We start from the raw sequence: 23545 nt of genomic DNA on the forward strand, positions 1-23545 counted from the left end.
CGCGCTAACCAGGATGTTGGATGGATGGGGCTCTGACGGGGAACAAGCGTTTGGGTTCACAGTGTTTTAAGATGAACAGAAATCGTACTGTGGAAATACGGAGAGGAGTTTATCTCTGGACAACACGAAGCAAATGGTCAGCAGACATCTGACTGTTCAGCAGAATTACTGTTTCATCAGCTGCCGGCGCCTTCAAGACACACCCCCCCCCCCCCCCCCCCCCCCACACACACACACACACACACACACACACGAGTGTCACCTCCCTGGAAATTCAAACAGCTGAATGACATTGTTACAGCAACTGTCGGCTATTATGGGAAGAGCAGCAAAGAGGATGGACTTCAGGCTTTAGAAATTGATGAGTTGTTCATTGGTATTGCTTCTATATTTTTTTTACTACAAAACTATTGTTTGAAGAAAGATTATAGTTTGCATATTATAGCAGCATTTAAATTTAAAATGGGTATTTCTGGAAGAGGGGAAGCAGCCTTCAGCTCCGTGGCACTGACGTAACCAAGCATCATTAAACGCCACGTTAGGGATAGTGATGTTGATATGGTGCAAATAATAGACTCCCTGAGAAGAACGCAAAGACACAACGGGCATGGAAGCAGCAGAAGGCATAGAAATCCCCTAACCAGCTTCGTTTCATTGGGTTTAGGGAAAACGACCCAGATTTATATCTTCATTGAACATCATGGATTTGTCTGAAGTTCTACTGACAGTGAAATCTCATCTCGTTCTCATCTCTCAGTCACCGCTGTGTCATAAAGAGAAGCGCCGGATGAGGCAGAGAAACACATTTTTGTGTGGTGACTTTAACGCCCAGACAATACTGAGGCTGTCTCTGCGATCGGCGCTCAGCTTCCCGTCACCTCTTTGAATTCTCCCATAATGCTCCTTGTCTCCAGCAACATCTCACGCACATCTATTCCCTTCATCGTCCACGCGCTCCTTCAAGTGCGTCAGCGCGCACCCATTTACCAGCAGCAGCACCGAAAGGACTCCTCCTGCAACGCACCATCAGCCCTCAGGTCAGAGGTCACCTGGTGGCCCCTGGTCGCCACGACAACAGCACAGGCAGTCCCCAAGACCCTCCACCCGCCCACACACGCACACACAAACACAAGGGAACCATCCTGCAAATACACAGACAACGGTGAAAACACATCGGAAGGCTTAACCCTGATTTGGGGAATATAGAAACTCGAGATCAGTACTTTACTTTAATCCTAAAGTGCATTCATGTCTGCAGAAAACTTTTAACCACACAGTAATGACATCAAAGACCTCTCCTACAGGGTGCGTGGACAGGAGGAAGCGGGTAGAAAGATGAGGCGCTCACCATATTCCGCGCGCAGGACATCTCTGGAACGGCTCGACCGCAGTTTGGTCTCCCGGTGATTCTAGAATGAACCCGACGCGGCTCCGCAGGGATTCTACCAGGACGCGGTGCGCAGAGACACAGGCGGACAAAGTGCGACCGCCTCCTTTCACTCTCGAAGGTTTGAATTGCAAAGTGAAGAAAACACAACAGGGGGTGGGGGGGCTCGGGAAGACGTGTTCCTCCTGTCCCACAGGAGCGGGACCGACGCGCCACAAGGTTTGTAGCGAAACAACGCCCTCTAGCGACCAGATGCGTAAGCGCGGTTCATCAAGTCAAGAGCGCCACACGCTTGAATGATGATTTTCAGAATACATTTTATTTTATTTCTCCATTCTATTTATTTATTTATTTATTTTTTGCCAGGGCCATGCAAAACAAGAATACAAATGAGTACACAAAAGCAAACGAACAATCCGTTTATAAAACTTTGAACAAACTCAAAACATCCCATAATTCTAAAGCGGTACCATTTCTGCGTAACAATGACAGAGGAAGACAATATGTTTCGTGTGATTGCATCTTCACGCTATTGATAAAATGCCATTTAACACGGTGACTAAAGAAAATGCTTCACCTTCATCTTCATCTTCACCCTCTTTTTCTCACCCTCTCTGTCTTTTTGAGATCAGGTTTGATGTTTTTTTTTTTTAGGTTTGGCTTTGGGGACCACTTTAACAGTTGTGGACACCGATGCGGCTCCTTGCAGGTTCTGGGCAGTGCAGGTGTATGTGCCCTGGTCCACGTCCCTCACTTCATCCACCAGGAGGACGGATTGGGACTGCTGCCGGGCTGCTCCACCCCCCGCCGGACTGACGCTCTCCTGCGTGTACAACGGCCTCCCAATCTGCAGAACAGAACAGATTATCGACTCAGTTTTGCAAATAGCAGCTTGGGATGTCTTCAAGACATCAACTGCACAGTTTAAATATTAATTATTTTATATTTCTACATATTTGTGTCCAAAGAGTGACTTTAGTTAAATGTATTAAAAGCTTACTGTGAAGACTAAAGTGAACGTTTATGTACAGTTCTGACCTGCTGTCCTGGGTATTCCCACGTGAACTCCACAGCCACATCCTGCTCCCCCAGCGCGGAGCAGCCGACATGCAGATTCTCCCCCACAGCCAGGGAGCTCGACGAGGCCTGGATCACTGGAGCAGGACGACTCATAGGGTCTGAGGTATGTAAGGGATACGTTGAGATCAACTTAGTGATGATAAAAGTCTCAGACTTTTTACACATGGCTTTGCGCTCCCTATGTGTGTGTGTGTGTGTGTGTGTGTGTGTGTGTTACATTGGTGATGGTGAACCTTTAAAGGTTGGATCTGAAGCAACTGGGTGAAGACATTTCATCTTTCCTCCAAGAAGCTGCTTCATTTCTTGACTGTGTGAACTTGACTGTCGATATGTTGCCGACTTCACAAGAGTTCAAGCATCTGTTAGAAGGACTGAGAAGTCAAACATCCTCAGACCCTAAACCGAAGTCCAGTTTCTTCAGATTCAACCTTCAAGGAGTTTGCATGAACAATAACTCCCCCCGTTGTAACAGACAGCAGTGGCGGCGCTCACAGTGAACGTAGATCAGCATGTACTTGGTGGAGCTCTGCCTCAGGTTCCCCAGACTGGCCACACAGTACAAGGCTCCAGCGTGATAGGGCCTGGGTCGGTGAATGGTGAAGCCCCTCTTGACATTAAAGGAGATGTCCGTCCCATCCACCGCCACCTCCACCGGCGGAAACTCACGATGCAGAGTGACTTTAGCCTCAGGTGACGTCACCTGGCAAGGGAGAACTGTTGGCCAGTTGGTCCTCAGCTGAAGCACCTCGTAGTACTGGGAGGACGGCACGAATAACTCTTGCGGGTCTGTTTGGGAAAGATATGGCAGATTAAATATATCCCTCATTCTGCTGCTGGAATAAAGTAGAGACGGCTCGTACACCACCCGCTAAGTGTATTCATTGTACCTGGGAAGAAGACAAAGACTTTGACAGCTCTGTCATAGTCCTTCCTGCAGTCTGTGTCTTCACAGTACATAGGATAGCACGTGTACTCTCCCGTGTCTGCACCGGTAGTGTTGACTAATGTCAGAAGGCCGTATCGTTCACGCTGCACAATCCTGCAGAGTCGTGAAAGAAAATCAGCACCCGATTTTACCATTCCGCCATCAGAAGGACACATTTTACAAAGTGCACGGTAACTATTTACTTGAGCCTCCCATCATCATCCTCCTCCAGGTAGGGGGGGACGTTCCACTGCACAGGTTTGCCCCGGCACCTCAGCTCCAGAGTGTCTCCCGTCGGCACACTTATGGTCTCCCCCACCTTCTTAAACTTCCCTCTGTTCAGCACCTTCACGTGCCAGACGTAAAACCATACAGTTAGTATCACAGATTCTCTTGTATCTGGTGAACGCCCCCGCGTCATACCTGTGTGAGCGACGTCTGTGCTGCGGCTGCGGCTGCGGCTGCAGCTTTAGTCCTGGCTTTGGCTGCCGCAGCTCTGGGTCCTTCGCTTGTTGATTTCACTAGTTTGGGTTTACTCGGTTTAGGCCTCCTCCCCGGTTTGGTCCGCTGTTCTTGGGCATGTTTTTCACAGTAAGCTAAGTAAAGGACATAACGGTGCATTGATAGCTCCAGCAGAAAGCCCTCTGTAGCCATTCTCGGAGCACATGTTTGCAAAAGTGAATAAAGTCACTTACCTAACTCGACGATTACAGCGCATATAAGGAACGCACTCAGCACCAGCCTTCGCTTTGACGGCGACGACATCAACGGTGTCATGATCTGTGGAGTGTTAGTTCATGCAGTTTAAAGACAGAGAACATACTGCAGACCCCAGGAGGAAGGAAGGAAGGAGAGTGAGAGAAGAGGAGGAGAGCAGCTTCTAAAATGAGCTGTCAGCTGTTTACCAAAATCACATGAATTCCTCCTCCTGAGAGTGGCATTGGTACCCTAAATTCCTTCTGACGGGCTCAATGGAGGCTTTTAGGCCTGTCTGGACCAATGAGGGTCCAGAGACAGAGGCCCCTCCATCTGGAATCACACAGCCTGTTTGCTTAGCTGCCGGACTGGAAGAGTATTAGCAGCATGAGTCTGGCACCCTCAGAACTCACCACACAGGCGAGTCGAAGCCTGGGGGCTGGGGCAAGGCTGTTAAAAACATTTGGTGTAAACTTGTTGTGCGGCATGTTGGTTGTCACACAACAGGTAAATAAATTACATACAGATTTAACACACTGAGGATCACATGTAAACAAAATATTGTCATTCTTATGTCTATTTAACTGATGATGCAAGAATAAAGCATTTTTGTTTTTCTGTCATGTACTTGAAATAACCTTTAGGTCTTTGAAATGTGATATGATCCAAAATTCTGATCTGGGGGAAAAAAGATTTTATTTTGAAATTCAACAGCTTAAATCATTCTATTTAAAAACGTTAATTTCTTGTACTTGTATTTCTCTGATAATATTTTAGGGAATCCAGGCTAGATGTAACTTTATAGTTGCGTGCCTTCTGATTTTCCTGTGTGAAATGATGTTTCTAACTTAGAGAAGAAACATTATTTTCCCCAGTGAGAACAACGTGGTCCATTCCAGTGACCTTCCCAGCAGTGAGTTTGAGCACGCTGCAGTGAAAGGTCCTGTTGTTCTCAGTCACCTCTCTGGATCTTCATGCAATATTACGACTGGAAGTGACTTTTTAATTTTTTTTAATCACGATGACCAGCGGAACAAACTAGATTCTTTCTTTAATAATTAAAGGATTTCCAATCCATTGTTAGAAAACTGTCCTGCGATGAACTGGCGGCTTGTCCAGGGTGTACCCTGCCTCTCGCCCGATAGGCTCCAGGTCCAGGGCGACAAAAAGTGGTTGGAAAATGAACGAATGTTAGAAAACACATACAGATTCCCTATTTACAATTGGAATTAGAAAAAAAAACCTTGACTCTTAAACAGACAAAACAAATTATGTAACGACAAATACTTTAAACCATTTCAAATGTTCTATGTCCATCGGTCAAATCTGACAGAAGTGGACAGGGGGACAAATTAAGGTAAACAGCCCACGCAGGATTCAGAATCCAGAAGTGCCCTCCCCAGGTGTAGTTGTTTATCTACAGTGAAGCATGGCCATGGTCCCTCCTCACATAGATGCTACCGGCCACACTATGCAGCTAACAAACCTCATTCTGCAGTTCTATGCTAACCTTAGCAAAACAAATATATGTACATCTATATCATTACTAATATCTTGGACAGTCTAACGGCATATTTTAACGCATAAAGAACGTGTTATGCATGATCACAATTAGAGTTGTATGAAATCTGAATGGATTATAAAAAAGTAAACTTTGATGTTAAAAAATATTAAAACTTTTCTTCTTACAGTGTAAATTACCTGGACAGGATGCCACACTTACATAAGCCATTGGGGCTGGAAATAACAATATTAATTGTTAATCTGTAATGAAAATGTATAACATGGTCATTTGTCTGCATTTTGATTCTCTGGGGGCACATTAGACAGTAGCTACACATTTAAAACTGCTGTTTCCTGCAACATGTCATTCCTCTCCACCCAAGGTTTGATCAGAACTTTTCTTCTTTGATGACGTCTGATTTGCAGCTCAACGTGTCAATCTTTATCTGGCTGGACTTGAGACGCTGCTTCTGAACACTGTAACGTATACCATAGATGAAATAGATGAGAAAGCCTGCAGGAGACATAAGATGGGGGGGGGGTTAGAGTTCAGCAGCACACCTGATGGGAACTCTGTGAACCTCTCGAGCAAAAATGCAGTCATACCCACTAACATCCAAATAGCATATCGTATCCACGTGTCTCCACCTAACTGGACCATCAAGTAGACGTTGATGAGCGTACTCACTATAGGCAACAGAGGAACTAAAGGAACCTGCCAACAGAGAAAACAGGGGGGGGGGGGGGCATATGTTGTAATCTTTATCTGATCCTAAATACAAATAATTGTGTGCAAGAGCTCACGCAGCTAAAACATTCTCACCATGAAAGTTGCCTTGGTGCTGTTCTGTGGGTTCCTCCAAATGAGGACAATAGTGATAGACAGGAAGAGGGCAAGGACACAGACAACCGCTATGGTCCATGCTTCCCCACGAACCAGAGCCTCCAAGGCTTGGGACAGGGTGAGGCACAGTGCGATCACATTTACAACTGCAGAGACAGAAGAGGTGAGTCAGAGAGATCAGTTCAACTTTCATAAAAGACGGGGGAATTTCCAACTTGCTTTACACACCAGAAATCAGAGTCAGAATCGTGACTGTTCGTGAGGTGTAGGAAGTGGGAGAGGACGGAGGCGTCATGAAACCGAACCTGGACTCTGACTCTGTGATCCGTAGATCTGTGTCCTCACCTGGACTCTCTTGATACCTTATTTGTTAAATATAGGTGAAAAATATACAAAGGTGTACATTTGCACAGCAATCTAGACAAAACTCTGCAGGAGTAGAACCAGATAAAAGAGTTTTACCTCAGTATTAAGATGCATAACGCCACAAGCGTGTAAGCAAAGAGCGTGCCGATGGACATCATATTCACCAACGCTTCCAGGTCAAACAGCAGAGCCATGATGGCTAAAGGGGACAGGCAGTGAGCATTTGATTTGAGTCCAGTCACATAGAAGCTGATGAACAGCTGGAACAGCTGTACCTGCCACGGATCCAGACGATATGGTGGCTATGGCAGGGCTGCCCCTAGAGGTGACCTTGGTCAAGGGATGGAAAAGTAGGCCGTCCCTGGCCATGGCGAACATCACCCGAGGCATCGGGAACATCGAGCCCAGCAGGCTGGGGAGAAAAACACCGCCATGGTCAGATGTGAAATTCTAAATGTTCTTAGTGTTTAAATGGAAAGCAGATTGTTTTTTTTGTTTTTTTTTAAAAATCAATTCCAATTTCTAAAATCCCTTTGATAGTATTCTGTCCCAAATGGATATTAAGAGGGATTGAAAATCATACTTATGTTAATTACTTTAAAAGACATAGGGTTAGGGTTATAAGCTATCAGGTAGCTGCTGAAATCTTTCAATGGGGGGGGGGGGCATTTAATCAACCAACAGATCAACCACATTCTTTTCATTTTCACTTCAACATGAATTAGTTTGCTTAATACTAAATCATGACTGCAGTTTTATACCAGTTTTATACCTGGTGGACAAGGCACACAATGACCCCACGGCTACGACGTATCTGGCGGGACCCCAGCCGATATGATGAAAGGCCACCGGGAGGGGGCTCTTCTCACTGAGCATGTAGTAGGGCATCATTAGGGTGAGAGCAGCAGACACAGAGAAGTAGGCCAGGAAGCAGATAAGCAGTGAGGCTACGATGCCCACAGGAATAGACTTCTGGGGGTTCTTCACCTCCTCGCCTGTGGGGAAACAAAAATGATGAATTCATTAAGAGTGTCGTTGAAGCAAAAAACATCCTGCCCCATTTCATATTAGAATTATATAGAAAAAAATGTATTCATCAATTGCTGCAATGATCAAATCAACAAGTTCAGTTTGAACAACTAGATACACCAGACAGTACAAGTTTACACTAATATACCACAAAATACAACAATCTACAATAAGACTTTACGCTGATTGAGGCAGATGTCGTCCTCCTACCTGTCGTAGCGATACAGTCAAAGCCAACAAAAGCGTAAAAGCATGTTGCAGCTCCAGCCATCGTTCCACTAAAGCCATAAGGGAAGAATCCACCCACTCCATACATACTTGTCACGTTGACAGTAGAGCTCAAGTTTCTGCAGGGGTGGGGAGACAATACTGTTTTTAGTAAGGTAACAACGTTATTGCATATGAGAAAGATCTTCTAATTATATTCACTATATTTACTTATATACTGCAGTGACGTTAATCAGAACCTCTTCACTTATTTGCCAGTTGGCGATGTCACCCTTGATGAACCCAGAGATGGCCACGAATAGCAGCACCAGGATATTTATTGCAGTGAAGATTTTATTGATTGTTGTTGACTCCTTCACTCCAAAAGCCAGCACACCTTCATTGAAAAATAAATATCCAGATTATTTTCATGCATGGTTGTTGCCACATAACAACGCCAATGTCCCCATTTTACCCGACAGCAGCAAGATGAGAAACGCAGCAAAGACATCTGGGTAAGGAGCCAGGCCAGGGAGATCCATGGAAGCATGCTCTTTAAAATAACTGGATATGTGGCCGCCAATGAGGTCATCAAATGTCCCACTCCATGCCAGCGCAACGCTGGATGTCCCTGAGCAGATTGCAATAAAAAGATTAAAAAAATAATTACCAGATAACATTGCTTTATTGTAGTCATAAATAGAAATTACTCACAGTGATTCTTCCCTTTGTGTGACTTTAAAACTGAATGACTCAGTTATTAAAAAAACACAAAAGCAATAATCTTGATTTATGGGAACAACTGGGTCAACAAATGTCAGCAAAAATTCTAAACCTTTAAACTTTCACAGATTAAAGAGAGCCTGTCCTAAAGTATGAGACAGGTCCTGTCAGTGAGCCAGCTATGTGTGAAATAAATGGAACATAAGAAAGAAAAGAAACCAGAAACCAACACAACTACTGTTCTAAAAGGACCTCGTTCTCAAATCCTCATCAGCGAGAAATAGACATGATAATAAATCCATGTATCACACTTGCCTATCACATAGGACAGTAGCAGATTCCACCCTGTGACGAAGGCCAGTAGCTCTCCAACAGTCACGTAGCTGTAAAGGTAAGCTGAGCCTGTTTTTGGAACCCGCGACCCAAACTCTGCATAACACAGTCCAGCAAATATGGACGCAAGCGCTGCAATGAAGAAGGAAATGATGATGCTGGGTCCCGCACTCTCTCTTGCCACCTCTCCAGACAGGACGTACACTCCGGCTCCGAGAGTGCTGCCCACGCCGAGGGCCACCAGGTCCAGAGTGGTCAGGCAGCGGTTGAAGGTGGACTGTTCCCCCTCGGGCTCCAGGGGCTTCCTCCGAGACAGGCTCACCAAAAAGGACTTCACTCTGTCTCTGGAGGACGTCATTCTTCTGAGTGGTTTGAATCAGGATGGAAACAAGTGGTAAGCAGGGAACTATATCTTTTTTTTAAAACTGTCTCATAAAACCAATTACCGGTAGATTTCTTTTTTTTTGAAGATAGGATGTGTTTTTGAAAATAAATAATAATATCACATTATTATTATTATTAGCCAGATTTGTCTTAAATAAAAGACTAAAAGACTTCACTCACCTCCTCTGTGAGCTCCTCTGCCTACAAGTTTACTTACAAGAAACAAGTACATGTATCCGTATTCCCTCAGATTATTCTTTTATGTGTTCTTCTTTATCAACTCACTGATAAGCTATTGCTGATGTATGGAGTTTTTTTTTTGCTCCCACCCACAGCACAGAAACAACACCCTGCTCCAGAGTTACACTTAATGCAACCTTCAAATAAGTACCCACCGACTTCCCTGAACATTTCTCAGGAATACAGGAGATTAAGTCAGAATTATCTTTTTTGCTCTGTTGAGAGATACACACGGCCTTTCAGGATATGGAAACGTCCAAATCACAAGTTAGATGTTTTAGATGCATACAATTAGACAAATCTGCATTTTCCATGTAGAAAAAAATCCCCTATCTCGCAAAAGTGATACAAATATAAATACATATATATACAAAAATGTGTTAATTTGGTTCAGACATTTGTTAAGTAAGACATTGTTTTCCAAAATGTTGATTTTTCTGGCAACTATTTCCTGGTTCAGGATGATATACAGAACTGCATATTTTTTTTATTTTATTTTGCCAGAGAACATTCTCACCCAGTCAAGACGAAATAACATTGGTGACAATCCATCCTTCCAGTTTGATGCAGGGCTACTTCTGATCAGTCACTGTTAAAATCAAATGAGGACAATAGAATTAAAAATGCTCTCAGAAATTAAGACGAGATATTTCTACCCTTCTGTGTCGCACCATTGTTGTGTTTTTCTCACGTTAAGCATCCGAACAGTGAACAGAAAACAAGTAGTCTCTCTCATCTCACCTTCTTTACATCTTTTAAAGATTAAACCTGCCAAATAGTGTTCATGAGTTTTTTTAGTATTATAAAAATAACTCTTCCTCTTACTCATTCATGCAATCAGAGCTGTGGTTCCGGTAATCTGTTCATGATTGCGCTGCTGAGATAATTCCACCCTTTGAGATACACGCTGTCCTTATCAAAAAAATATATATATGAGGAAAAGAAAATGCCAAAAAACTGAAACAAGTAAACCACAGACAGTCCTCAGAGTGTACATACATGCTGTGTGTTGCTTAGAAATGAGCCTGGGACCTTAGAGAGCTGTGGACTTATCTCTACCTGCTAGCGTGAGCCTGCCAGAATAATGGCCCCGTGTGTTTCAATGAATCCGAGGAGGACAAAGCCGCTTTCATGGCTTATGCGTGCAGCAGGCTGTGCATTTATTCCTTGAGAGGTAGCTTTCACCTCTCATCTCCCATCAGGGGATTTTGACTCAACTAATCCCTCCTGGCATCCACTTCAGTGGTCAGGAGGCGGGTGTCAACGGACCTTTGACCAGATTGAAAGCTCAGGCTTCCTATCAGCAGATCTCACTGGTTGAGATACTGTTTCCACAGGGACTATAATGCTAAACGAAATAATGATAATAAATAGCGCTTGATATGCAGCTTTATTACTTTATTATTATCTACAGTGCATTTAAAGACTCATCTTCTATGCAGCCTTATAAACATGCAAACAAACTTTGCTGTTGTGCACAAATCTAAGATGCAAAGAATTAAAACAGAGATTTGAATCTGACTTGCTGAGGGTAATTTCACTGAGTAGATTTCCCAAGTTCTTTACCTTGTCTTCTGTCCAATGAGCGGCTTGTTGTGGAAACAGCGCAAAATGCCCGGCGTGTTGACTCAAACGGAGGAAACGTCATTTCTTCTGCAATATATACAAGAGCGCCTGTGTGTCCCTCCCACTCAGAGGAATTACTTACAAAGTATCCTTTCTAGCTCGCCAATAGTTTGGATCATAATGCACTCATTATAGCATGAAAGCGCAGGGTGAGAGTCGAGAACACAAAATCCTATTCAGAAAGCCAAAAAAAGCTTTTGTGCTCACTTTAGTTGTGTTTAGTTTTGTTTTCAAGTGTTTTTTGGGTTGAGGCGACAGCGAATTCACCGTGACAGATAAGAAATGCAACAATAAACATTAAAAGGAGAAAATATGTAGATAGTTAAACCCTTTAAAACAGATTAGATTGAGATATTAAAGATGTGTAAGAATGCACAAACACTTTTTCTCATCAGCTGCAATGCATTACCGAAGCAGAGGAGGTCGGTATGCTGCCCATACTGACCTTGAACCCAGAACCTTCTTGCTGTGACTGTGAGGCTACAGCGCTACCCACTGCGACGCCGTGCTGCCTCACAGCAAGGAGGTTCCGGGATTGATCCCTTTCTGTGCGGAGTTGGTATGTTCCCACCGTGTCTGCACGGGCTTTCTCCAGGTTCTCCGGCCTCCTCCAAAAACATTCAGCGAAGGGGAATTGATCACAAATTCTCTGTAGGTGTGAGTGTGAGCATGCCTGGTTGTCTGTCTATGTGTGGCCCCTGTGATGCGCTGGCGTCTCATCCAGGGTGAGCCCCACCTCTTGCCTGCAGTCAGCTGGGATATGGTCCAGCAGCACCTGTGACCCATAAGTCGGATAAAGCGGCTGTAGACAAGGTAGATTGAGGTTCTACAAGAAGATGGATGGATGGATGGAGTGATGGATGGAGTTACTGCAACAGTAATTTCATGTAGAGGCTATAATGAAATGATCTGTCCTGTTATACAGAAGCCTGAGGTAATGACAAGCTGACATTGATAACTAAACAGCCAATTAAAATCAATGAAGGCACTGGTGCTGGCTTCTGGCCAGGGTAGAAAATGCTGAGTCATGTTCCCTGTGAATCCCCCCCCCCCCCCCCCTCCCTTATCTCTTATTTCCCCCCTTACTGGAACACATGCCTGACAGGACAGAAATAGAAGCAAGCTCTCCACACATTTGAACTTTCTGGCAAACGTTGAATGTCTGATGCGCTGTCGATACCGTATTTCAGATAAATAAATACCTTTTGATTGTTTGTTTCTTTTGAATATGATGGAGTATTGGGGCCACACTAAGATTTACTTTTAATTACGAGTTTAAAGTTGTAATATTACGAGATTAAAATAATAATATTACGAGTTGTGAGATAAACAATGTGCTACAACCTCAGGTTGATCGAAAATAGCTGTCTTTCAAACTGCAGAGATAACATTGCTGTCTCTGTGCAGCCGGCGGTGAGACGAGTGCCAAGGGACCGTCTGCAAATTGCAAAACCGCTGCAACAGCGAAGAGAGACACGAAACAGATATTCAATAACTGCAGTTCCACCAAAATCACTGCAGCATTCAACTGGAGTAATGTCGTAATATTAAGACTTTAATCTCGTAACATTACGACATTTTAATCTCGTAATTAATAATAATAATAAAAATGCCCTAATACTCCGTCGCACCTTTTGAGTGTGGTTTCGTGTTTTTACAACAGATGCGTAAAACTGCGCATCATCTTCGCTACACCCGGTTCATGTTCCACACTGCAGACACATTGCGCTGATACGACGTAGTGACGTCACGGGCGACGCGTAACGGGACGGCAGCCGGACGGACAGTTGTGGGACGCAGCAGCTGGGACAGCAGGACCGTTCTCACCGGACACCGTTACTTTCTGCGCGCAGACGGTAAGACACTCATCAAGCGCACTCGGGCACGGAGCTGCGTCCGGAGAACTTTGCTGACGCGCCGTCATTATTTAATGTCTCAGGGTTGCGTTATGTCAGTGAAGGGTGCGTCTCCTAGAGCCCCCCAGCCCCCTGATTTTTATTCTGACATCTGACATTAATAAGTTGAACTCTGTTTGCTATTTTAGGAGCCCCCCCCCTTAAACAAACAGTACAGCAGTTAAAACATAGTTTTATTTTTGTCTTTTCTTTAGAACTGAAGAAGGGGAAACGTCTTCAACCAAACTTAAGCAAGTAGTAGTAGTAGTAGTAGTAGTAATTTTATTTCAGTCAGTATCTTAAATGAGAACAATTGAGTCTTTGTTATTTGCTCTTCGTGGTTTCTTTTTTGTAGAATAGCTGTGTCTTTAATTCTGTTTTTTCCTTGACTCTAAACTCAGACAGAAATAGATGTTGGGTTTTATTTGAACCACAGTGAGGGTCTCCTCATGTTTCACCACCAACGGGCCTTAATGCATTTCCATTCATCGATGAGCTAATTACGGCGATGGTGGAGTCACACCTAACAGGAACCCTCTGTGGTGTTTCTTGTGCTGCTACACTGAGCCTTCACTCAGAAGAAGTCGTGATCATGTCAGACGCAGCGCACTAAAAGCATTCGATTTATTGGTTTCATCATCATCATCATCATCATCATCATCATGCATGCTGCCTCTTTGCAACACTATTTCCCTCGTACCGGAGGGGAATGACATTTCCACAAGGCCACAGTGTTTTGGAATACCTCTAATCAGCATTTCTCTCTCCAGCAGGCCCAGAATTATTGATTCCTGCTCAGCGTTGGCACAGAAGACCACATAAAGTCATGGTGAGCCGACTGAAGCTAAAATATCTTGCTTTACATCTAACCGTGACCTGGATTCCACATCGTCTGTTTAACCTGGATGGTTGTAATTCTTTCGCCGCTCACACCCTGACAGCCGGCCCCTTCACTAAGGCAGCAGTGTAGGGTGACCCCTGGGTGTCTGATATAGACACACCTGGCAGGTTCTCTCTAAAGACATTCACTTTGTAGAATTATTTAAGACTTACTGTCCAAGCTGCAAGTCTTGTTCCTTCCTGAATTACTTATGAAAACACAATGGTGCTCAGTTATAATCTAAAAAATGAAAAGTAGTCCAGAAGGAGGAAGGCAATGGCAGAAATTATGTTTATTACATAAAATTATTATGTTTCCACACAATATCTATCACAACTATTGCAGTTAAAGCACTGTTGCTTCTGTTTGTGGTCCTGTTGGGGGGTTGTCCCCCCCCCCAGCTGTCCTGAGGAATGATCGCTGCTGTAGTAATGGCGAGCGCTGGGGCATGTGCAGCAGGGAGGACAGCACATTTTGGCCGCATGCCTCAATGCAGCAGAGATCTCGATGGCAGCAGCTGCTCTTTAGAGAGTTTAATGTGCCGCTGGATTATTATTTACTTCTTAAAATAAATGAGATTAAAATGTAAGGATTTAAGGCAAAAAGAACAGCCCTGTGACCCTTCATAGAAGAGCGAGCGATACCTTCATTTTTATGAATATGTATAATTTATTGGTGTGTTGCCACGGTCTGATAGACCCCTGCAACTGGCCAAAGCTCGTCTGTGCAACCCGACCCACGCTTGTAACCCATAGTATTCACTGTCAGTACTCTCCAGATGCCATCGCTTCGTTCACTCCAGAGTAACATCCCGATCATGTCTGGAGCATTTACAGTACACAAGGAGGCTCGGCTAAAGCGCTAACATTGTTGGGCGTCAATAGCATTACAATGCTTTGTGTTTTTAAATCATCACCAATAAACACGTCACCTCTGGCATTAAATCTAACAACCTTTCTCTCAGGTATTCAGAGGCACAATAACAAAAGCTGCGGACTTTGATCCCAGCGCTGATGCGGAGAACCTGTACAACGCTATGAAAGGAATGGGTGAGTGCTTCCCACCAAAGGATTTTAGGCCACAGAAACACACAGAATGCGCCGCAGTCATTGATTGTGTTCTCCAGGTAGTGATAAAGAAGCCATATTGGACTTGATCACCTCACGAAGCAACGCACAGCGACAGGAAGTCATCACAACGTACAAAAGCAGCTACGGAAAGGTTGTTGGCTCATTTCTTATTTTTTTGTTTTGCCGAGATGCCAGAAGTCGTTTAAATATCACGCATGCAGATGATTCCAATATGCTGCTGCTGCTGCTTCAACAGGATCTGATTGATGATTTGAAGTACGAGCTGACGGGTAAATTTGAGCGCCTCATCGTCAGTCTGATGCGAACCCCAGCTTCCCATGACGCCAAAGAAATCCACGATGCTGTAAAAGTAAGACGTTCAGTCTTTAACATAATTTAGTAAATTTAATGAGGCAGGGGAGACTTCATTTTTTTTTTACTTTGTCCGCTTTAATTCAAGGGAGTTGGAACAAATGAAAAGTGCCTTATTGAAATCCTGGCATCCAGAACCAATAAACAGGCTCACGAGATGGTTGCTGCATACAAGGACGGTAAGAAGCAATGAATAAATGAAGTGCAGTTTTACTTCAATATTTACAATATAACCAAAAGTTAACTGCATTTTAATTCATGTTTGTGTCTCCAGCGTATGGCAGAGACATGGAGGAGGATATAATCCAGGACACGACAGGTCACTTCAAAAAGATGCTGATTGTTTTACTGCAGGTCAGTTTACAGAGGATTTGATCTTGCCACTAGACAAATATCCACTCCAGCATGATGTTGCAGCCACAGTACCTTTAACCGTCCATTGTCCTTCACTCTGCTTTGCTTTGATACTTCCAGGGGACCAGGGATGAGTCGGGAGTGGTGGATGCCGACTTGGTGGAGCAGGATGCACAAGTGAGAATTTTAACATCTTTATCATGAGTAGAGACTAGTCTTTAGATCTACAGCCGTGCTATGAGTTTTGTGCATCTATCTATCGCTAACCATACCTCGCTGAATAGTATTTAAATTAACCGGGTATTTGGTTTTTAATTTTCTACACGTCTGCTATCCGATCTGTACACAGGACCTGTATGCAGCCGGAGAAGAGCAGTGGGGAACAGATGAGGCTAAATTCATCATGATCCTGGGAAACCGTAGTGTGACCCACCTCCGTATGGGTGAGAACAGCTATAAACGCCCACCGCAGACATCCAGCTGGTTTCTTGAATCTGATTATTTTAGAATTTGTAATTAATTAAGTACTTCATCTTTGATTTTGGGTCATTTTGTCCATGTTCAGGGTGTCTTCCCAAAGTGGGAGCATCTGTGTCCATGGATGCAAATGTCTGAGTAGTTTTTGTTTTTTTAGCTTTGCTACATTATTTATTATTAAAAGTAAGTAAGTAAAAAGTTCAAAATTAAATTCCATGTCCCTCCTATTATATTTTGTGAATGCCTGGTCCTCTTGATGGACATATTGGCATATGGCATAGGGCTATTGCTGTAATGCTGTGAGGGACAATATCACTGACGTTGGATTCATTGATCAGTGATCAACATGACCTGATGCTGCAGCATTCTGTAAGCAAACACATTCTCGTTGGGACCAAGAATATCTTTTGCAAATAGTCAAAACGTTAACTTGAGTTAACTTAGATTTCCTGCACAACAGCACACTAGATATAAATATAATACACTAATGTGTATTCTTCTTTTCTCATCAGTATTTGATGCATACGACAAGATAGCAGAGCTGTCCATCGAGGACAGCATAAAGCACGAGCTGTCTGGGGACTTTGAGAGGCTGATGCTTGCGGTTGGTAAGAAGGAATGCGCGTCGTTTTGTCGTTTTTGGATGACGTGTCACGTCAAGCTCTCTCAGGGCGTTCTCCTTGATTTTCCACACAGTCCAGTTCATCAGGAGCGTCCCCATGTTCTTTGCCAAGCGCCTTTACAAGTCCATGAAGGTAAAAAAAAAGAAAAGCAAATCAGTCTGCGCAAACAGCTGTTCCATAGCAACAATCGTCACGGCTTGTTAGGTTCTTACTTGCAGATTGCAGCCGGACTTTTTCAACGTGATATTTAATATTGAATGGGACTGCTTATCCTGAGGAGTAATGCTTTCCCTCTGTCATTTCCAGGGACTCGGTACGGCTGACAACACACTCATCAGGATCATGATTTCTCGCTCTGAAATAGACATGCTGGACATTCGAGAGTGTTTCCGTTTAAAATACGAGAAGTCGCTTTACAACATGATTAAGGTCGGTGGCACAAGATTTCGGTGGCTCACTCGTAAACAAACGGCATCAAGACTGTACATCTGATGTTTCAATCAGGATGACACATCGGGGGATTACAAGAGGACTCTGCTCAACCTGTGTGGAGGAGATGATGAGTAAGTTACAGTTTAGTGTCGAGTAACCAGAACAACCAGATGGGGGCAGTAGAGCGCCACTTTGTCAGATTTATTCTTCTCTGTGAGTTTTAACACTTACGAGGAGAGGCATGGAGTAGTAGCAAATATATCTTGGGGAGAAATTGAAAGATGGACAGTAAAGCGGCTGATGAAATGTGTGGGTGTTGCTGAGTGTGTTTTCCTGTGTTGAACTGATCATTTTACAGTTTAGCTGGAGAGTTCTTCCCTGAAGCGGCTCAGATAGCCTACAAGATGTGGGAATTAAGTGCCATGACCAAAGTCCAGGTTTGGCCTCCATCTGCTCCCACGTTTGATGAGCCTGCATGTTTTGCTTTGCAGTGGGATACGCTCTAATTACCTGCTGCCCTGCAGTGACCTGTGCCTTAAAGAGATGGCCTTTTGCACACAATGAAGGCTTTGTGCCGGTGTGATCAGAATGTTGTTCATTCACATACAAGGACTTGTTAATACTATTTCCTCCCAACTACTGCTTGACTCACTTTGTTCCAGGAGTGAATGTCAGAATGTCTCACATTTTGATCAACAATAGCTCGTCTCACTAACACCCCATGAAAAAAGTCTTTCAGCCTACACCTTTTCACTGTTGGTTATGCCGTGAGCTCGAGCCTCACGAGTGCACCCCCCCCCCCCCCTCTCAAATGTCAGGAGATTATTATCACAAAACTTTCTGAGCTGCAGAATTATATCAAACGCTTCTATTTTACTGTATTTTAGATTTCTGCATGTTTACAGCTTTAATCTTTAACATCTGGAGCCTCGTTTATAACGCATGCTTTTGATTTTGAGTATAATTTTTGCAGTTAAGCTATTTTCATGCTTTTGGAGGGATGTTAGCGTCTTGGACGCTCGGCGAACTTTGCTTAAAGAATGTGATGGAAAATATTTGCTTGAATATTTCAGCCGCAGTATAAGTCTAAGAAGTTTTTATAAGTGAATCCCCAAATATTATTATGCAATATTATTTTAATTTGCAATTTAATGAATTCATTCAGTGTAATTGTATCATTTGCCCTGTCCTAATTTTGTATGCATATATATGCTTACTGAATCTAACTCTTTGCAAACTAAACTCCAACACCTCAGCTGAGGCCAACAGTGCGCCCTGCAGCCAACTTTGATCCTGCTGCTGATGCACAAGCTCTGAGGAAAGCCATGAAGGGATTTGGTAAGCTAATGCACATCCATGCCGACGCAATCCGGCAAAGCAAGTCCCACCAGCATGACCGTCTGTTACCACCTACAGGAACAGATGAAGATGCAATCATAGACATTGTCGCACAGAGAAGCAACGCTCAGAGGCAAGAGATCCGACAGGCCTTCAAATCCCTCCTGGGAAGGGTGAGAGGAATTCACTAAATATACTACTACTAATAATATATGTCTACTCCAGGATATGCAGGACTCAACGTCTCATGGGTTTTCTGTCGGGAATTTATTGTGTCTTCAGGATCTGATGAAGGACCTTAAATCTGAATTGTCAAAGAACTTGGAGAGGCTGATCATTGGACTCATGTTAACCCCTGCAGAGTTAGATGCCAAAATGATGAGGAAGGCAATGGAGGTACAGTTGCTCGATATCAGCCAACAATTAAATCAATAAATAAAATGGAGATGTAGATTTTGACAGAAACATTATATGAGGAGGAATGGGTCATTCTTCTTCTTCATCCTTTCCTGGATTTTGACTCTTCTGGCTCTGCATCCCAACAGGGTGCTGGGACAGACGAACATGCTCTGATCGAGACCCTGGTCACCAGGAACAATGAACAAATTCATGCCATGGCTGCCGCTTATCAGACCGGTGAGTTTGGTCCCAGAAAGGGCTTTAAAACAGTTCTGTAAATATTCTACGTGTAACACCATGTGCTCACCCTTTGCAGCCTATAAGAAATCTCTGGAGGAAGCCATTCAGTCAGACACATCGGGCCACTTTTGCCGCATCCTTGTTTCTCTTGTTCAGGTAGGGTTACTCACCATGAGAACTAAGACTGTGTTAAATTTCCACACCCACTCACTAGGTGCAGTCTCTCTGAGAGCAAAAAAAATATTTATCTAATCAGATGTTCTGTTTTCGACCAAGCTATCAAAGAACAAAGAAAACTCCAAAAACTCCAAAGACAAAGTAAATTGTTTTTGACTGATACCTTTCATCATTGGTCATTTCCATGCTCGCTTTTCTTAGGGCGCAAGAGAGGAGGGCCCTGCAGATGAGGAAAGAGCTAATGCAGATGCTCAGGTGATTTGTGTTTCAGTGTATGTAGTGGGTTGTATAGCTTACTGCACCCTGAACTGTTTCACTTCATGAGAACATGATAAGAAGGAACGGTTAAATGTTCCTTCCTCCTCAACTATCAGGAACTTGCAGACGCATGCAATGCAGACTCTGATGACATGGAAATGAAGTTCATGAGTATTCTGTGCACGAGAAGCTCCCCACATCTTCGGAAAGGTAAAGATAGAGCTTGGTAATAAACTGTTTCACTTATGGCTGATCATCCTTCTTTGCTCTCACAGTGTTGCAGGAGTTTGTCAGATACACCAACAAGGACATTGAACAGATTATCAAGAAGGAGATGTCAGGAGATGTGAAAAATGCCTTTTATGCAATAGGTAACAAATGTCTTTGACGTTAAGGACTATACTTTTTTAACATCTATTCTTTGACTCCTGCTGAACACGCTTTCTTTTCCTTGCAGTTCGCAGTGTGAAGAACCAGCCCTCTTATTTTGCAGAACGCTTGTACAAAGCCATGAAGGTAATCATTCATAGTGGCTTTAGATGCTCATATTGTTGCATAATTTGAGTTGGAGGCCTGCAGCACAAAACCTGGGCCTTGGATGTCAACCTATAGTTTGTGATAAGGTCGCGTTTGTTGGTGCATGTAATATATATACTAAGTGTGTTTTTCTATCCCAGCTCGTATAACAGAATCAGAATAAACAGAACATCTACTGAATTTCTCTGCAGGGTCTCGGTACAGATGACAGAGCGCTGATCCGCATCATGGTGTCCCGTTCTGAGATTGACCTTTTCAACGTTCGTAAAGAGTTCAAGGAAACGCACGACGTGTCCCTCCATGAATTCATCCAGGTAGAAACCATGATTGTAAGTCAGAGTCTATGTCGACTAACACTTGGTTGCTGTGCTGTGCTCTCATCTCATCCTGCCATCATCTCATTAATCTCATGGTCTTGTCCAAATCTGGGTGTGTATCACGCAATCTTCTTCTGCTGCTGTGGTTGGGTGATGATGGTGGGGCACGGTAGTCTACAGCTTCTTGAGGCGGCCTGGGTCTTTGGCTACAGCTGTTTAGGAATTCCCCTTGCATGCTTATTAACTTCCTCTCTGTGTCTGCTGTTATTGGCTGACAGCAGCAAAGACAGGAAGTGTCCTGTGACACCGATATAGACAAGCAAGTAGCGAGCCCTGATTGGGCTCTTCCAGAAATATTAGCAGATTCTGTAATAGGAAGGGGGGTTTGTTGTTCATTTTTCTAGTTTGTATTTAGTGAGGATAATTGGCATATTTTTAAGTTGTAATTTTCCACTGAAAAAAGTATTTGTCAAGTTTGCCTTTTAACCAATTTGTAAACACAAATTGCATCACCAACAACCCAGAGCAAACTGGTGTATTAAAAATATTCAAGTTTGACAGGTTGGGAAATATCTTTATTCACTTTATTGCTGAATTACATGAGACGAATCTGACTACGTTCCATTTCTGCAAAGAAAATGAACCTTGCACCTTAGACGCCACCAGCTCAAACTTTAGAGGTGGCGTCATGCGTCTTGACATTCATCTTAGCTCACATAAATGATCATAATACCCAAACCGAGGAGTTATTCCTGTAGGATACAGACTCATTTTAAATAAATGGTAATTCATCTTTAATCTCCCTCCATCTCCATAGTTCTGCTGTCGCTGGGCAAAACCATTTCAGCAGAAATATACTTTGAAAAGAATATTAGCCTTTAACTGTTGCTTCTCCTTCTGTGTGTTTTCAATCCTCGTTCAGGGCGATACATCAGGAGACTACCGTAAAACACTGCTGCTGCTTTGTGGAGGGGAAGATTGAACTGCCGTGTCTGTGGTCCTGCTGTCTCTCGTTTAAATGAAGAACCATGAGACACGGCCTGATCACAGAGTGAAACTGTGGTGATTATCATCAGTACCTGTTGTCACGATCCCTAAACTGCTGCCCCTACTCAGACGAACCCAGTGACCCAGAACTCCCAGCCATTTGTTTCCCGTGTTCAGGATGATGTCTGCCAATTTTTCTTATTTTTTACAGAGTAACAAAACAACACTCACTAGTGAGAATAACTGTTCATGTTATTGCAAACGTAACGGTGGCTCAGTGCCTTCAGAGTGCTGGCCTTCCAGTATTACTGCAAATTTAAGGTGTCATATATATCTTAATAAAATTGTTATCAACACAAACAAAATGTCTTTTATCTTTCTCCTTTCATTGCTGCAGAAATATCAATTTAAACAAATAAATCTCACATTTTCTCCCGTTCTGGTTTGGGTTGCCTGGCCTGTATTTTGCCAGGCAGTTGAATTATATAAATGCAGACACACACACACACACACACACACACAACGCAGCTGCTGTTAGGCCATCTCTGTTAAAATAGGAAAGAAGAAAAAAGTTGTGTATGTGGCGAGGAAATCCCCTGCAGTGCATCAAAATAAGGCGACAAATTAAAATCTACTGCAGCCACTCACAATCTGGTTTAATGGTAGAAATCTTGCTGATAATAACTGTGAAAGATTAGGAGACTGTTTCAGCGAATCACTGTTAATATGTACCCGTTGCCAAATTGTACGCTGTTCTCGAATTTCCCCTTTGACAGCTGGGGAAGTTTACATTGTGCTGCACCGTGCGTTGCTTAGAACCACTGACGCGACATAAATTAAATTAGATTGCAGTTTGCATATTTCAAAACCGTCACATCCTCACAGAAGCGCCGTTGTTCCCGTTGCCTTGACGTCATTATTTACAGCTGTGATTACGTTACATGCTATGATGTAAACAGGTTTCATGCTGAGCTGTCTGTAATATAATGCATGTAGACTAAAGTGAAGTTAGTTACTCTTGCCGTGTCATATTTTTGTGGCCTCATCTCTTCCTTCTGTTTTGTTCATGTGCATTCGTGAGTGCAGTGTGTTTGCTGCAGGCTGCTGTGCATTGATGAAAGGAACCTTTCAGTGCTTCTGTTGCTCAGTGAAGGCAGGCCACACTGCTGGACACACAGCAGTGTTCAAGATGGGCAAAAGATTAGAGGGTTTTGGGAATTCCCCAAGTTTCACAGTTTCACAGAGCCCTTTAAAAGTGCACTGGTTACACTGTGGCCTCACAGCAACCGTGTCAAAATCCATCTTCATTCGTACACCAGGGTGAGGCCTGCTTCTCGTCCACTGTCAGCTGGGATAGGCTGCACCTCCCGGCTGATGCAGCTGGATAAGAGTAACCGAAAATGGATGGAAGGAGGCAAAATTAGGGTTAATCAATAAATTATATCCAATGTGTGTGCTGAGACAAACTATGGTTGGAAAGTAAACTTGTAGGACTCTAGTTTAAGCTCGATATACTTTGCAATATAGTCGATGAAGGCTGCACAGTTATCCGTGACGACTTCAACAACTTCTCTTCGCCGTCATAACAATATGCTCCTTAGTGGTCCATCGTGTGCAACACAAAGCCGCACGCCTGAGGACAGGGGCGATAGAAGACTTTTTATTCACCTTTTAAAATGAGTCACCTGCTCTTATAGAGACACAAAACTTGTGAACAGTGTGACCTCAAAACTAGCGCACCGCTGACAGCTACACAACAGAAGCACTGGTTGCTAACATTAACAGCAGCTTTTTATGTAACCTTGAGAGGCAGTAGCGTAAGGGAAAATGTGGTGTACGTGATGCA

At 43.5% G+C, this 23545-nt stretch overlaps 3 protein-coding genes across 4 annotated transcripts; 1 reads left to right on the top strand and 2 right to left on the bottom strand.

Moving 5' to 3' along the window:
- Positions 1-2015: 2015 nt before the first annotated feature.
- Positions 2016-4169, bottom strand: LOC137895311 (platelet-derived growth factor receptor-like protein). Its single transcript, XM_068740791.1, has 7 exons — positions 4088-4169; positions 3816-3988; positions 3596-3738; positions 3355-3506; positions 2960-3253; positions 2426-2565; positions 2016-2234 (listed from the first exon to the last, which is right to left on the bottom strand). Exons 1-7 carry the CDS (start codon positions 4167-4169, stop codon positions 2016-2018), a joined length of 1203 nt encoding a protein of 400 aa, XP_068596892.1.
- A 1811-nt stretch (positions 4170-5980) lies between these two features.
- LOC137894926 (cationic amino acid transporter 2-like) lies at positions 5981-10269 on the bottom strand. The gene is made up of 12 exons (XM_068740402.1): positions 10235-10269; positions 9076-9455; positions 8513-8668; positions 8269-8434; positions 8041-8177; positions 7574-7796; positions 7077-7213; positions 6898-7000; positions 6664-6797; positions 6415-6581; positions 6198-6306; positions 5981-6105 (listed from the first exon to the last, which is right to left on the bottom strand). The coding sequence occupies exons 1-12, from the start codon at positions 10267-10269 to the stop codon at positions 5981-5983; spliced, it is 1872 nt and encodes a 623-aa protein (XP_068596503.1).
- A 3007-nt stretch (positions 10270-13276) lies between these two features.
- anxa6 (annexin A6) lies at positions 13277-22058 on the top strand. 2 transcript variants are annotated; one of them, XM_068740400.1, is made up of 25 exons: positions 13277-13304; positions 14012-14067; positions 15083-15167; positions 15245-15339; positions 15445-15558; positions 15649-15739; positions 15835-15914; positions 16035-16091; positions 16264-16357; positions 16904-16999; positions 17088-17146; positions 17321-17443; positions 17519-17577; positions 17805-17883; positions 18703-18784; positions 18863-18957; positions 19067-19180; positions 19330-19420; positions 19500-19579; positions 19802-19855; positions 19975-20068; positions 20134-20229; positions 20316-20374; positions 20587-20724; positions 21635-22058. In XM_068740400.1, exons 1-25 carry the CDS (start codon positions 13292-13294, stop codon positions 21692-21694), a joined length of 2064 nt encoding a protein of 687 aa, XP_068596501.1. In that variant the 5' UTR covers positions 13277-13291; the 3' UTR covers positions 21695-22058. The 2 variants fall into 2 exon arrangements, with proteins under 2 accessions (XP_068596501.1, XP_068596502.1); XM_068740401.1 differs by having other exon boundaries at positions 20587-20709.
- The last annotated feature ends 1487 nt before the right edge of the window (positions 22059-23545 follow it).

The sequence above is a fragment of the Brachionichthys hirsutus genome, chromosome 6, assembly GCF_040956055.1.
Source record: "Brachionichthys hirsutus isolate HB-005 chromosome 6, CSIRO-AGI_Bhir_v1, whole genome shotgun sequence".
Classification (NCBI taxonomy): domain Eukaryota; kingdom Metazoa; phylum Chordata; class Actinopteri; order Lophiiformes; family Brachionichthyidae; genus Brachionichthys; species Brachionichthys hirsutus.